This window comes from Rattus norvegicus, chromosome 3, assembly GCF_021556685.1.
Source record: "Rattus norvegicus strain SHRSP/BbbUtx chromosome 3, alternate assembly SHRSP_T2T, whole genome shotgun sequence".
Taxonomy (NCBI): domain Eukaryota; kingdom Metazoa; phylum Chordata; class Mammalia; order Rodentia; family Muridae; genus Rattus; species Rattus norvegicus.
In genome coordinates this window covers 70,293,421-70,310,701 of record NC_141536.1, presented here as the reverse complement: position 1 = coordinate 70,310,701, position 17,281 = coordinate 70,293,421, and the positions used below count along the sequence as shown (strand labels likewise).

Genomic DNA, 17,281 nt, shown 5'->3' with positions numbered 1-17,281 from the left:
AGGTAAATTTTCTACTTAGAAATTTCTAATTCATAGATGAAAAGCACAAAGTTAGTAGCTAAGAAAAGTAATGACTCTGTTTGGAAACCTTCCAAGTAAGCTGGAAACAAAATAAAAGACAAAGGAAAAATACAAAATTACTACATTGCATGGGGATGTGCTCTTCCGTGGTTGACCACTTATTCCAGCCTGGTCTTGTACTATTTGCAGGGACTATAGTTGACATACATGAGCAAATCTTGGTACTCTGTGGTAGTGAGATGATTCTGATTCAAATATTCTCATGATACCTTTGCCTTCAGAGGCCAGTCATTTTCTCCTTAGAGTTTCCAAATGTCAGTAAGACACCGGAGAGGCAGTGACCTTGGAGACTACTGTGCAAAGAATACTAGGAATTAATAATAAGTAAAAAAATCCCAGTAATATATATATATAAATGTTCCTCTCTCGTGTAAATTAGAAAAAAGACTTATAGAGAATTGCAGCAATTAGGCTGAGATTTATTCCATAATCAGGTAAGAAGAGATAGTCTGCTGACAGTTTGCAATAGAACTCTTCTCCATGTCCTCCATTAATTTTTCTACTAAGAAGTCCATGAACTTGTCCAACTGTGCTGAAATTACACAAAGCTGATGCTCACAAACATAACATGTCAATAATCCTATCCACAAGGTAAGTATTCCCAACTCTTTCTTGATTATTGAAAATGGTAGAGAAAAAATGATTAATAAAAAAGGCAGTTCTTGTGCAAGAAAGAATATTTGTTTGACTGAGAGTTGTTTATATTCTAGGAAGAAATCAGAATGAATTAAAAGAAAGTATTAGTCAACTACAGACTTGTGGATGGAGGCAATACACAAAAATAAGAAAAGTCTCTTCAAGATGTGAAATTTAAACATCATTTGTAATTGGAAGAGATTTCATGTGTTTTATAATGTTTCCTTTTACAATGGACACATCAGGAAGGAAAATAAATCTTATCTTGGTAAACATTAAAAGGACACTAGCCTGTGCCAACAAAATCCAGATTGTTTTCTTCACAGAATTTAAAGAGAGATTTGTGACAGAGGACTGAAATTGGTAGTGCAGTCTCTACATTCCCACATCAGAAAGTGGATCAGTATTCATTTTGTCTGATTTGTCTCTTCCATTTGATACCTGAAATATGAATCCGAATTACTAACATTTTTTTTAAATACCAGGTGAGTTCACAAGCTTCATTCTAACAACATTCTCTCAAAATTGGCTTTGGTTCTACCAATTACAAATTAGATGATTGAGAGAAAATTTATGTTTGCATAGATAGATGAATAGATGAATGGATAGATAAGTAAGCAGACAAAAACATAGATGATAGATAATAGAGAGACATAACTACATATACACGTATATATGAATATATACCTGTATATATGTACATATACATATATATGCTCAGAGGATAGTATTTTTTCTGTTTTCATACTGTATGCTATGCAAATCATCAACCATTGAGCAAAACCATAGCCCAATAGGTTTCTTTCTGTTTCTAATATTTAATATTAATTGCTTGCTTTAGAAAATTAGAAGTCACTGGTAAAGTTACATTTTTTATGTACTTGCTTGGCTACTACATTGACTAACATCAACTATAAACCAGAACACATAAGAGTTGTATTTGATTTCCATGTCTTTGCTTCACCAAAATTTGTGTTAGTCTTATCTTCATTTTTACTTTGCAGCTAAGACTTGATGAAATGGCTGAAAGGAATTCCACTGGCGTGACAGAATTCATTCTCTTGGGGTTTGCAGTCCACAGAGAAGTAGAAATCATTCTCTTTATGCTCATTCTAGTGGTCTACAGTCTGACTTTATTTGGAAATGTAGGAATGATTTCACTAATCAGGATGGATTCAAGACTTCATACACCCATGTACTTTTTCCTAAGTAATCTGGCATTTGTAGACCTTTGTTATTCCTCTTCGGTAGCCCCCAAGTTCCTTGAGATTCTCCTCCGTAATAAAAGGTCTATATCTTTCTATGCCTGTGCAACCCAACTTGGTTTCTTTCTGAACTTTTTAATTTCAGAGATGTTTCCTCTTGCAGTAATGGCTTATGACCGCTATGTAGCTATTTGTAATCCTCTTCTGTACATGGTTATCATGTCCCAGAAGGTATGCCTACGACTTGTAGTAGGCCCTTATTTTTACAGCTTTGCTGTTGCTATGCTCCATACAGTAGTTACTTTCAAATTGATTTACTGTGGTCCCAATATAATCAATCATTTTTATTGTGATGATGTTCCTTTGATGGCTCTTGCCTGCTCAGACACCAGCCTCAAGGAGATTCTAATATTCATCTTTGCTGGATTCAACATGATCAGTTCTTTGACCACTGTCCTGATTTCTTATTTGTACATTGTGGCTGCTATCTTGAGAATCCGGTCCACTGAAGGAAGGTACAAAGCCTTCTCAACATGTGCTTCTCATCTAACTGCTGTGACTATCTTCTATGGGACACTTATTTTCATGTATCTGCAGCCAAAATCAAGCCATTCCCTTGACACAGACAAAATGGCCTCAGTATTCTACACGATTGTTATACCCATGCTCAATCCTATGATCTACAGTTTAAGGAACCAGGAGGTAAAGAGTGCTCTGAGGAAAGCTCTTGAAAACTGCTACTTGTTGCCTCTAATGCACCTCAAGAAAGGAATTTTCTGACTTTTTTAAAACTTTGAGATAAATTAATTTTTATCATACTTTTGATGAGAGCAGTGCTTTCATTCACTATTTACATGATAAAGCTCTCTACCAAGACAAGCACAATGAAAGATCAGTAGAAAAATAGATGATAGATATAGATAGATGATATTTATAGATAGATAGATAATAGATAGATAGATAGATAGATAGATAGATAGATAGATAGATAGATAGATAGATAGACAGATGAAGGATGGATGCATGGATGCATGAATGGATAGGGTGTGTAGATAGATGATAGATAGATAGATAGATAGATAGATAGATAGATAGATAGATTATAAATAAACTTAGTTCTAGGAGTTGATTTAGTGAATAAATCACTCCCTAAGAGCCTGATTTTCTGACTTGAATCCCAGTATTGCTAGTGTATAATGGTGGTTCTGAGATCAAAAAATCCCAAACGCTCATTATCCAACTAATATGGTATAAATGGTGATTAACAATAAGAAATTTTGTCTCAAACAAGGTAGTGAAAGACCCCCCAAACTTGGGGAGACTCTCGCTCCAGTCACGGGTTGGGGTACCCCCCAGGAAACACGAGTAGCCGGTCTTGATGTAACAGCAAGAGGCAGTTTTATTAACGAGATCTCGGGCTGACATGTATCCCACACAGGAGATTGAGTCGAGCCCCGAGCCTCTCTAGGCAGGAGCTTATATAGGGAAAACCAGGGGTTTCATGTGGATACATATAATTGGCTAATACAAAGGGTGCACAGTTACTTTTTGGCACGGAATTGCATTAACAAAGCATTCGTGTAATCTAGCATCTCAGCAATATGGGAAAGGTGGCTTATCTCGCTCAGCAGAGGGATGACTCATATTAGGGAGTGAAGGAAGGGAAAGGAAGGGAAGGGGGTAGCTCCAGATGGCCGGTGTCCTTGGGGCCCTATCTCAAATTCTTTCAGGCATAGCCAGACTTTGTTCACTTTCAGGCATAGCCAGACTTTGTTCATGACTAACTTTTAGAAATTTTAACCCTTCAGTAGAAGGTAATACACAGCACCAGAGTACTTTGACATTCACATAAATGTCATGGAACAGGTTCACCTTTACCCCACATGAACACAAACATGAACACACACACACACACACACACACACACACACAGAGAGAGAGAGAGAGAGAGAGAGAGAGAGAAACAGAGAGACAGAGACAGAGAGACCAATGAGATTTTTTCAAATGTCATTATGTTAAGATTTTAATACATTATTATATACTGTATATGTAGCTCTGATGTCATTAATTTGCATCTCCTATACACGTGGAAAAATTATGTTTTGGCTTTCTACTTTCCTGTTTATCACATTTAAAAGATAATAGATGAAGCAAAAATGTGGTCTTCTAGGAAACCCATTTAAAATTTACTTATTTTGCTTTATGCAAATGAGTGGTTTGCCTGTGTGTATATGAGTATCATGTGCATATCTAGTATGTTTGAGGCTAGAAGAAAGATGGTGACAAATTCCATGACCAATCATTTATGGCTGAGTCTCTAACTCAGCCCTATGTAAAAGAACTAAGTGCTCTTAACCACTAAGGTATTTCTTCAAGCCCTTAGATATCTCCAGATTCTATGTAACTCTTGCTTATCTATAGCAGATATGCTTTCCATTACTTTGCACTGTACCTCTAACAACCACAATAGTTGTTCATTTCTGAAATTACTTTATGTAGCAGTTAATTTTATGTACCAAGTGAACTATGCAATGCCTACATATCTGACATTATTTCTAGATGTGTCCACGAGGATATTTCATGAAGGAGTTAGCATTTATAGTGAGAAAAATAACCCCCATTAATGTCTACAGGCATAACCTGACTTGTTGAAGACAAATCAAGAACAAATAATGTATAAAATGTTGATTTTTTTCTTGATTCTTTGATCTGAGGTATCAGTTTTCCTTCTCTTTTAAATATCATTGCAAAAGTAACTTGTATGTTTCTGATGGAATTGTTATCTTCAAGGGCTACTGTTCAATAAGCTCACCCTTGCTTGTTTTTTTTCTGAACTCAAGTTCTACTCAAATGTTCTGGGTGAAACTTCCAACCAAGTTGCCTGATTCAAACTGGTTTCTCTGGCTTCTGACTGAATTGTTTTGCTTGGTCACAAACTAACTATGAATTTGTTCTAATCTCTGGCTCCTTCTCATTCTCTGGCTCATTCTGTCATTATCTGTGTCTAGCTTTTTCTTTTCTGCAACCTGTCTGTAAAACTATCCTGGTTAAAAAAAATCTTCCTTTCTCTCTGCCTGCTTATAAGTAGACTTTTTCTTGTTTGTTCTCACGAGAGTTGGACATACTCTATTTTTAATTCTTCCTGTTAAATCTTTCTCTGATTCATCACTTTGCTTGTCTTTCAATTATAAGTCACTTTTAAACATGTCAAGTTCCTTCTACCAGGTAAATTTGCCTACATTGTTTGGGATTAAAGGTGTGCACTAAGGTTGTGTATGTATTCCATCAATATCATAGTGTAATCCAGAGCCTGTCTACATTCTAGACCAATCACATAGATTTAGAAGGTCTTTGTATGTTATCTCTTGCCAAAACATCCATGTTGCTGAATTAAATTTATTCTATATTTCAGATCTTGGTTTCCAAGCGTTTTGACTCAGGACTATATGCTAGCCCATCTTCATCAGCCTCAATTTTCAAGTCTTCAGACTGAGGCTGGAGTAATACAATTAGATATTTGAGTTCACAGGCTTTTCAACTCATATGTAATAATACCATCCTGTATCAATACATATGTTCTTTCTTGAAATTAACATATTTGGGATATATCTGCTACCAGAGTCATATGATCCATATATATGGATTCTATCATATATCTATCTATATATCTATCACCATTATCTATCTATTATATATACAATAGAATAAACATACACACACACACATATATATATATATGTATATATATATATATATATATATATATATTCTATAGTCTTTTCGTCTATCTACCTAGTCCCTTTAGGTATATCATTATAGAAAACACACATTGAACCAGTTAACATATCTCTTGACAAGTCATTTTCACTGCGTAAATCTGTTTCTGGAGACTGTATTGCTTTCTTTTAACTATCTCAAGCAAAGTTGAAGATTCTGTCGCAATTACTTAAGTAAAGTAGTGATTTCTAAATGTCCTTTTAAGTCTTGAAAAAAGATGACGATAGTACCATAGAATAGATATATAATAGAATATCTTAAAACCAAGTGGCCAACCCTGTGGCTGCCAATAGTCTGAGTTGAACTGAGTTTGAGAGTAGTCAAGGGAAAGTAACTCAAAACCTCATTAAACACATAATGAGAAAACTCATAACTCTGAGAATTTAGTATTTCATTCCTTCTAGATGCAACATTGTCCATGGGGTAACTGTACAAACTCCATTTTGGAAGTCATACTTTTAATTAGTTTAGAAACTAGTAGGTCTTCATAGTTTTGTCCATATAGAGTTAGTTTTGTTCAACTCACTGCTTGCTTGCTACCTCCTAATCTCCCTGCCTCCATTCTACATAAACCTTTAAAAACAGTCTAAATAATGACCTCATGCTTTCATATCTCGAGTGTTCTATTGTCTTGCCCAATTTTATTTGATTTGTGCTTCAACACAGTAGATTTAAGTTTTTTTTCATATATGCTTGATTTTTATTCATTCTTCCTTCATGCTACTTCTTAACTTACTTGATCTGTATGCCTGCTCAACAGCTTACCTGCTCCCACATGTCCCCTTTCTATTTTCACTTTACCTCTCTTGCATTATACAGGTCTCTAAATGAGGCCTCTTTCTAGTTTCTTAGTTTGCACATGTGCCAAGTCCTTAAGTAAAACACAAAAATCAGGAAACTAGAAACTAGAGTCCATACATTAAATAAATGCAGTATTTGTCTTACTGTTAAATAGGCATTCATCTTTGAAAATTATATGGGTTTAATTAATTTCATATTATTTTAAAATACATGTCATAATTAAATTTAAATTTTAGAGATTTGTGACATTTTATCACATGGAACTATGTGTTTTGTGATCTAAAATTTTAAAAGCCTTTTGATTATTAAAATGCAAATTTTGCCATTTATTCCCATGGGGTATAAAATATTAAGTTCCTTTCCAACCATTTAAATATTTATATTAGTGCCCAGGTTTCATGAAATCATAAGGCAGCAGTGGGCCAGTTTTAGCCTATTATCGGTACTTAGTCAAACCCCAATCTAAGTAAAAAATGTTAGAAAAATTCTCTGCCAACATATTTTTTCTGATTTATTATTTTATTATGACTTTCAAAAACTGTACAAAGTAAAGTTTATTTTAATGTTTTGATATATGCCTGAAATTTGTATTCATTAAAACTGCACACATTAGCATACTGTCATCTGGAACATCTGCCCATTTTCTGAGTTGAAAAATTCAAAATAATCTTCAAGATATTTCATAGCATAATTATTATTGACTATAGTCATTTTACTATGCAGTGCAATACTACGAATTATTTATTCTTTCTGACTACTTCTTTGACTATTATGAACAACTTTCTTTTCTCTCTTTCTCTCTATAGATCACAGAAACCATTATATATTTTTAGCAGAAAAGTAATTTGGTAGGGACTCTATGAAAACCACAGAGGGGTTCTTTTAAAATGAATTATAGCCCTTTACTAACAAGGTTAGCAGGAGAATACCTTATAAAATAACACACATTCTCTTTGAAGACAACAAACAAAAGTAAAGCTGGTACAAGCAGTCCTGCCCTTGAGCTCTACTGAAGTCAGGGTCTTAGCCTGTCAATGCTGTGATCTTCAGCAATACACTTAGTCTCTCATTTTTCTAATCTCACAATTGCCTATTGAAATCACTTATGCTCTGACCTTTAACAAGGGGGACTTGACATAACCTTGGGTGTACCAAATTTACCATGTATTCTGCAAAATGTACAAGGTTACTGCTGGAACTAAATTTCTTGAGTTAGAGGATGCAAACATGTTTTGAGAACTGCAGATATTCTACGGAGAGAAGCAATTGTGAATAGTCTAGATTTCACCATTCATAAATTATATTCCATTGAGATCACAATATACTGGGATCTGGTTGTACTGAACATAAAATCCTTAATGGGAATAAATTTATTGGTCTTTTACCCCATTGTACAAAGTTTTAAACAGCTGAATCCATTAATCTATTTATATTTGCCCATTGGATATCAATATTTTTTAATAATAGGACATGCTTTCTTCAAGAACCAAGGTTAAATTTTATAATAAATCCACACAATTAAAATACTACATATATTTTCAAGCACAGATATTCATGAAGTAAGAGACTAGAGGGAAAAAGGAAGCACTTTTAAAGTTCAATATCTGTCAATGATGTCTTCTCGGGATGACTTAAAGTAAGCCCTGATGGAACAGTTTCTACAGAATTATCTGGAAAATTAGCTTTTATATACCATTGACTGTCCCGGAGCTCATTCAGTAAAATACAGGAAAAAATGGTATGGGCAGGAATAAATCACTTAAGGGACATTACGGCTTTGGAGACACATTGTCCAAAAGAAGAACATTCCCATTACACTGAATTGTCACCTCTTAAAGCAGTTAGCTGTACTGGGCTGACTTTACTAAATAAATATTAATTTTACTTTGAAAAAGATAAAATACATATGAAAAGCTCAATTCCAATAAAGTAAAAGCTAAGAGAGTAAATGAATAGTCTTAACTCAGATGATACTATGTTTTCTGGTTAACTTTAACTGTCAATTGTGCACAATTTAGGAATGAAGAGAAACTCAATTGAATGATTGTCAACACCAGATAATCCTATGGGCAGTGTGGGTTTGTTTGTGTGTGTGTGTGCGTGTGCGTGTGCGTGTGCGTGTGTGTGTGTGTGTGTGTGTGTGTGTGTGCGTGTGCATGTGTGTGTGTGTGTGTGTGTTAACAGTTAATTGATAAAGAAAGGCCAGGTATACGTGGGTGTCATCATTCATACTCAGGTGGTTCTGAGTTATTTAACAAAGTGTCTGATACATTCTTGCCAATGAGAAAGCAACACTATTGGATGTGAAATGAGTTTTTTGGTTATAGTAATAAATACTCTAGAGCAGCAACAGACCTGTCCTCAAACCTTATTTTCTGCTTTTACTTCCCCCAGTGTTTGACTGGAACTTTTTGTTATAATCTGAATAAACTCTTTCCTTCCTAAAAAAATTAAAATGAATTATGGAACTACTATATGACCCAGAAATCCTGCAGCTGATTACTGACCCAAAGACAATAACATCAATGCGCTTATTATTTCAGTTCTTTTCACAATATCAAAGGGTAAGAAACATGAAAACTGTGTCAATAAATGGATGAATACATCATAGTGCTACATATGAAGCAATAAATATTATTCATCCAACAAAATATGAATATTTATCATTTTCCTAATAAGATAGATATGGGAGGCTCAATATTAAGCAGAAAACACAGCTACAAGAACATCTGTATAAGAAAATGGAATAAAACTAGGCAAAAACCCTCATGTGTGGAGGAACAGTAGTTCTGGCGGAGAGGATAAGATTGGGTAGAGTGGAGGGAAGGAAAACCGTGGTCAAGATGTATTTTATGAGAGAAAAACAAATAAAAAGCAAAGAAAAATAATAGTTGTGCTACCTAAGCTCACTTATATTCATGTAGAGAATAAGGTAAAATATTTGACTATATATTAATTTTCAACTTTTCAAAATAATGAAGAAAATACACAGCAAGAAGGAATGACATATTTAGGCTCACAGTCTCGGAGGTCTTAGTGCATGATTCTTTGGGCATATTGCTGACAGCCTGTAGCAAGGCAAAATATGACAGTGTGTGTAACTGGCACAGTAGAAGCAATCAGAGTTAGGAAGAAACTGGAATCAAAATATTCTTTTCAAAGTCATAACTCAGTGTTCTACTTCTTCTATCCAGGCTCATATCCTAAGGTTTTTGTCACATCTAACATTGCCAACAGTTGATTGCAAAGTCTTCTGCATGTGCTTTCATGGAGGTTTATGATTCAGAACACAATACACAGTTAATTTATGGTTTTATATTTTAGGATTCATTTTTATATATGACTCAGATAACTTCATTAATCACCATCTTAAATATTAAGCATCCATCATCATAATCATTAATGCAGTTGTGAGGTACTCCAACAGGATTTTCTTTATGTAGTAATTTGATCAGTGTAGAGTTTCGCTAGTTCAAGGAAGTAACTGGTAATACGGAAAGGATAAAAGACATAACACATGCCAAAAACGATACTTTGTAGAAGGGATCCTTATGGCGTTCTAATTGTTATAACTAATTTACCTTTAAATACAAAGATGTAGTAAGATAGGAATTAGAGTCTGGATAATACATTACCATAAACACATGCTTTTATGTCCTGACCTAACATAACCATTTCAGTGACCACAATTCTGTTTATTCTATGACCATTTCAAAATGTATATAGTAAACTTTAAGCACTTTCAGCTCTCATGATACTCCCTCTCCTACTGATACCTTTCTTTTTTCCAAAATTCTTTTTATTACTTTCATTTCAAGTGTGGTTGTGCACACAAGAATGTGTGTGTGTGTGTGTGTGTGTGTGTGTGTGTGTGTGTGTGTCTATGTGTGCTCTCCTTAGTTTCATTAACTTTGATTGCATGTGAACAGTAGGGTCTTCCTTATTGGAACAATCAGAAGAATCAGAGGTGACATTACTGGAGAACACAATGGCCCCCAGGGAGTAGAGGCAGATACTTAAGGATGAGGAAAAAAATATTTTTTCATTGAACTGAGAATGTGAACCAATAAAAAACACAAGCAGCATTATCTAAGGAGAAATACACGTTGAGTGAGAAACCTTAGGTTATGCTAGGATAGTTGCATATTCTCAATACAGTGTCATTGCTAAAATTTCCTTTGTATTAGAACATTTATAATATCATTTGCATATAAGGACCATCAAATTTCTATACCCTGGAAATAAATCAGTTCTGTTTTTCCTACTGGAGCTATAGATTTTATAGTGAAGACAAATACGGTTTACAAAAGCCTTAAGCCATAACATTCAACTCTACTAGGAAACTTACAGTTTAAAAAAATTGTTAATCCAAGCTTATTTGCAAATACTTCCAATAACTGACTTAACACAAATTAGTAAATAATATAGGTCTTCATAAAATGGTTGAGTATTTATGCTTAATAAAGGACAATCATTCTGTAAAGCATCACTGTGAAAACTGAATCTTCCGAATTTGTATAAGGGTTATAGGTAGAAAGAATTTCAAGCTGAGAATTCTATGCTTCTTCAACACATTTTTATAAACATGCTTCTAAAATATGTTTTGATTTCATTTCCTCAAGTTTGCCTTGGCAATTATCTTGCTGACTGCTTCCTTCACATCTTTGTTCCTGAGACTGTAGATCATGGGGTTCAGCATAGGAATCACACTGGTATAAAATACAGCCACCATCTTTCCCTGTTCCACCGACTCCTCTGTTGGCCTTCTGAGATACATGAATATAAGGGTCCCGTAAAACATGGAAACGGCTGTTAAGTGGGATCCACAGGTGGAGAATGCCTTTCTCCTGCCATCAGCCGAGTGCATGCGTAACACTGCTACTACAATGAGCATGTATGAAATGAGAACCACCGACAAGGAATATGTGAAATTAATTCCGGCAATAACTATCATTGTGTACTCTTTGATATGCACTCCTCCGCAGGCAATCTTGATGAGAGGAGGATCAGCACAATAGAAGTGGTTGATTTTAACATTTCCACAGAAATATAAACCGTAGGTCCACAGAGTGCAAATCAGACTCACAGAGAATCCATAGACATAAGGCACAGAAATTAGGCGGACACAGACAACCCTGGACATCTTGCTGCTGTAGAGCAGAGGGTTACAAATGGCCATGTAGTGATCAAAGGCCATCACTGCTAGAATGTAGACCTCCACGTGCACCAGAGCAATGAAAAAGTAGCATTGTACCAGACACCCGACATAAGAAATAGTTTTTCTTTCTGAAAGTAAATTTTCCAACATTTTGGGGGTAACATTCGAGGAGAACAACACATCCACAAAGGACAAATGACTTAGAAAAAAATACATAGGACTCTGAAGCTGTGGGCTTATGCTGATTAAAATTATCATACCAATGTTGCCCAACAGAGTGACCATGTAAACAACCAAGAACACCGCAAAAAGGAGAACCCGCAATTCCTGACGTCTTGTCAATCCAACAAGAAGAAATTCGGTTACATCTGTAAAATTTGGCATTGCTTTGATATAGAGTCTATATTATCTGCAAAGAAAAACATTTATAAATACATTTTTTCATTCTTAAAAAGCTTTGATTTAAAATTTTCTTATTCTTACAGATACTTTATTTTATTCAGTGTATTCAGTATTGAGTTAAACAGGCTATAGGTAAAATGGTTTGTTTGATCATGTCACAAAATAACCTCTAAATATTCAAATGTGATACAGGGTAGCCTAGTATAGATATTCTGGATTTTAGTTAGTGAATTATAATTGAATTTCAAATGTTAAAATTTGTTAGAATGGTGAAACTTGCAGTGACTTAACGATCAAGTTTTCCATAGCAATCCTTTGCTACATATTTTTATTTTGTGTGGCTTATCCCAAATATTCAGTCAGACAATGAAAATTGACAGGTAGTTTCTCATACTGTGATGAAATTCTGTTAAATCACTACTTGAGGGAAATTTGCAAAAAAGTTTGAATTTATATTCACATGAAAATCTCCAACAAGAGGAAGGATGGGAACTACAGTCAGGATGTTATCGTATGATCGATGGATAAATAAAAATAGTTGAATATTATCTTAGGGCAATTATTATGAAATTCTCTTTTCATTGTAGATTTTGTAATATCTATAGTTTCAGCATGAATAGCAAGTAGAACTCATTTATTTTTATACTCATTCTGAGCATATATTTGATAATTTTGATATACACAAAAATATAGTAAAACACTCATATACAAATGACTTTAAAATCAATGAAACTTCATTAAGAATGTGCAAAATATCTTACTGAGAGACTAAATTTGTGAAATACAGCTGAAGTTAACGGCTTTCCTATGTAAAAAACCTTGACCCAGAATACATAATCCATACTTTCTAATCAGAATTTAATTTGGTAGTACTTGTAAATAATATGCCAGCTTTACATATAAGATATAGCATCAAGACATATAAAAACATAAATTAAGGGGTTGGGGATTTAGCTCAGTGGTAGAGCGCTTGCCTAGGAAGCGCAAGGCCCTGGGTTCAGTCCCCAGCTCCGAAAAAAAGAACCAAAAAAAAAAACCCATAAATTAAAACTCACTGAGTTTGATCAGTCATGATCAAATGTGTGCTCTTTCACAGCATGTAATTATAGTTCTGTGATAACAGAGAATCTCTTGATTATGGAATTCTTTAAGTCTGTGTGATTGCATATGATATATATATGAAAAACAAATTGTCATACAATTTAAAAGTCATTGTGATCTTTGCTATATCAGTGTATTCCACTAGTATTTTTCCATCAATTATTATTTCAACCCTAAAAATTTCTAAAAAGAACTTTCTAGTAACACTGTACCAATTTTATAATATTTGTATAAATTTAATTAATTTCATTTGCATGAATAGTGCTATAAAACTTTTCTATCTGCATGTATGTTTTATAAATGATGAAATAGAAGCAGTTAGAGATTTAGCAGATCTCCTAACTTGTGGGTTTGCTTGTCTAGCTTGTGGGCTTATGCTACTAAGCAATGAATTTAGTAGCACTTTTGTACATTTATTACAGTCATTTCAATCTTATTTGATAGGTTAGTCTCTTGCATATTCTAATTGATTTTCACTGTTGATTATTCTCCAACACAGATACACACCATTCATCTTCTACATAAACTTCTATTAATTAATTTAGGCTTTTGTAACCTCAGTGTGTTCTAGGCTTTGGAGAAAAAGGCACTTCTTTTTTCTATCCTAAATTCTGATGAACTCTCTGACATACGAGCAGATGACTTCTCTAAGAACACCACTTTATTATTACAGAAATGAGTATCATCTATGAAAACAGTAGAGTCTATAATTTACAGAAAAAATTCCTTACATCAACATTGTACTTTTTTCATAAAGATGCACAACAAATTGCATATTATTGGATTACTTATTACAATTTTGTTTAAAATATTTTGTTTTAAAATATACCCAAATCCATTCCTGTATATTTAAAAACATAAGCAGCCCAATAAATTACTTTGATAAAAAATAAGTCAATGAAGATATAATAATTTTCTTTTCAAGGTTTCACCTACAATTGCTACATCCAAATGTATCAATCTTTACTTCAACTATAGCAAAACACACTGACCTACCTTGACAGGAAAAGAGAAAAGAAAATGATAATTTTGCAGTATTTATTTTATAGTTGTGATCATTAAGAACAGTGAGATAATCTCCCTAAGGTGCTACTAAAATAATTATGAAAGGAATGATGACTAAAATACTATTAATGTCTCCTGGGTAGAAGTCGAGGAGATTTATTAGAATATACATTCTGAAAACTGAGATATTAATATTCTTAACATCATCCTATTGTCTCCTACTGCCACATGCTTCTATTCATTTTCCCTCACAAAATAGCAATTATGGATCCAAAAAAGAAATGTCTGTCCACATTATTCTATTATTCTATGTAACTACTCTGAAAAGCATCATGTGTAAGGATAAGTGATTTCAACAATGCATGCTCTTTATGTCAATTTCAGATGTAAAAGCCAGATTCAAATTATGAAGTCACTAGGAGGAATTTTGGCAAATAGATAGAACTATAAGTATCCAGCAATTTAGGAAAGGAACTATTAAGTGAAGCACATCTGTAATCAAAACTACAGTTTTAATACTTCATATGAAATTGTGCAAATATCCTTTTCTCTAATTTTGATATGTAAAGGACAAAATGTTTTCATAATGCATTTGTGATGATCTCAAATAGCATAGACTACCTATCTCTTTCAACACCAATTATGTATTAAGAATGAAAAACATAATTATGGGACTAACCACCCACATCAAAAATATTTTCCAGAATGTCTCCTGTCAAAAGAAAATGCAGGAACAATAAATGGAGCAGAAACTGAAAGAAAGGCCATCCAGCGTCTGTCCCATCCCAGTTTATTGACATCAAACTCAGACACCATTGCTGACAGGAGCCCAGTATAGCTGTCCCCTCATAAGTTCTGCCATAGGTAGACTAATACAAATGAGGATATACACAGCCAAACATTGGAGTAAGTGCAGGTACTCCAATGGGGAAGTTAAGACAAGGACTGTAGGAGCTGAAGTGGTTTGCAACTTCATAGGAAGATCAACAATATCAACAATCCAGACCCCCCAAAGCTCCCAGGGACTAAACTACCAACCAAATAGTACACATGGGATACCCATGGCTCCAGCTGGGTGTGTAGCAGAGGATTGACTTATCTCAAATCCCTGAGTGGGGAGACCCTTGGTCCTGTGGAGGCTTGATGTCCCAGGATAGGGGAATGGTAGGCCACTGTGGCGGGAGTAGGTGGGCCGGTGGGTGGGTGGGGGAGCACGCTCATAGAAACTGTGAAAGAAAAGAAGGGATAGGAGACTAGTGGAGAGGAAAATGAAAAGGAAGATAACATTTGAAATGTAAATAAATAGAATAACCAATAAATAAAAAGAAAAACATAATTACTTTCTACAATCCCACTTTATCTGATTTGTTTTTCTTCTTTTATTTATTCCTTAATCTGTTTTTACAGTCTAGACTCCATACTCTTCCCCATCCACTCCCCCCCAGACCACAACCTATACCTCCCTACCCCTATCTCCAAGAGGATGCCCTCACCACCCCGACCCCACCAAACATCCCCACTCTCTGGGGTCCCAAGTCTCTCAAGTGTTAGAGGGTTAGGTGCGTCCTCTCTGACTGAGTCCAGACCCAGCAGTTCTCATATCAGCTGATATATGCTACCTGGTTAGTGGCTCAGTGTCTGAGAGATCCTTGGGTCCAGGCTATTGGGACTGCTGGTCTTCCCATAGGATTGTCCTCCTGCTCAGCCTTTTCCAGCTTCTCCCTAATTCAACCACAAGGGTCACCAGCTTCTGTCCATTGACTAGGTATAAATATCTGCATCTGACTCTTTCAGCTGCTTGTTGGACAGTCATGATAAAAGCCCACTTATAAACATGCCAAAACATCAGTAATGGTGTCTGGTCTTGGGGTATCCTCCTGAGCTGGATCCCAACTTGAGTGTCACCTCCTTCTCCTCATGCTCTTCTCCATCTTTGTCCTTGAAGTTCCCCCAGACAGGAGCAATTTTGGTTCAGAGTTTTTGTCTATAGAATAGCAAACTCATCCCTCTACTTGATGCCCTGTCTTTCTACTGGAGGTAGACTTTATAAGTTTCCTCTCCCCACTGTAGGGCATTTCATCCAAGAGATGGACCTTTGAGTCCTGAAGAATCTCTAATCGCCCAGGTTTCTGGTACATTCCAGAGGGTGTCCCACTTCCATACCTCCAAGTTCACCTGTTTTGATTCTTCCTGCTGGCCCTGAGGGCTTCAGTCCTGCCCCCAAATACCTATCATGTTCCCCTTTCCCCTCCCTGTCACCTTTCCCACCCAGGGCCCTCCCTCCCCCTTCTTGTGATTGCTTTCATCTACCTCCCAAGTGGGATTGAGACATCCTAACTTTAGGCTTTCAGCTTTTTAGTATTCTTGAGTTCTATGGATTATATCCTGGGAATTCTATACTTTTAAAACTAATATCCACTTATTAGTGAGTACATACCATGTATATCCTTTTGGCCTGAGTTACCTCACTCAGGATCTAAATTCCTTTATGAGATTAGGTATATTATACCCTGAGATGGAAAATATAAATTTATAAAGTAACTATGAGGGAATATCTTTAAGCCCAGTTTATATCGTACATCAGTCTTGTCTCCTAAGTTAAGGACAGAAATGTATGAACATATTTGCACCAAGAAATTATGATGCAATATGTAATAGTTCAAGAAGAAAGACTGTAAACAAGAAAATATGCATATAACTTACACTTGTTATCAGTGTATTTTTATATCATAAAGCTGTATTTAAAGAACATAACTTTTAATAAAGTGAGTTGTTAAATTAACTGTACATCCTTGTATTATAGATGTGAATAAAATGAAACATATCATCTGTCTTAAATTTGACAGGTTCCAAATCAATTTTAAATAATTCTGAATATTTTTTTCAAATTCAAAACTTAAGTAAAATAATGTTAGTAACACAGACTGACATTCTAAAAGAATGTCAGCTTAATTACTGAATTAATTAAAGAGAATACATTATATAAGGACATATCCATTCTCAAATACTATCTACCTTTGACCAATCGGAATATAGATAGAAAATAAAGCATAAACAAGTCATGGTTTTAATTTTAAAGTTAGAGTAATTAAAAGGATCTCACCCTAACTTTTAA

At 34.8% G+C, this 17,281-nt stretch overlaps 2 protein-coding genes across 2 annotated transcripts; one reads left to right on the top strand and one right to left on the bottom strand.

Moving 5' to 3' along the window:
- The first annotated feature begins 1,736 nt into the window (after nucleotides 1-1,736).
- Nucleotides 1,737-2,702, top strand: Or8u10 (olfactory receptor family 8 subfamily U member 10). Its single transcript, NM_001000303.1, is given in 1 exon segment — nucleotides 1,737-2,702. A coding segment is annotated over 1 exon segment (966 nt).
- Nucleotides 2,703-11,109: 8,407 nt separating this feature from the next.
- Or5m9 (olfactory receptor family 5 subfamily M member 9) lies at nucleotides 11,110-12,042 on the bottom strand. Its single transcript, NM_001000686.1, is given in 1 exon segment — nucleotides 11,110-12,042. A coding segment is annotated over 1 exon segment (933 nt).
- Between the last annotated feature and the right edge of the window lie 5,239 nt (nucleotides 12,043-17,281).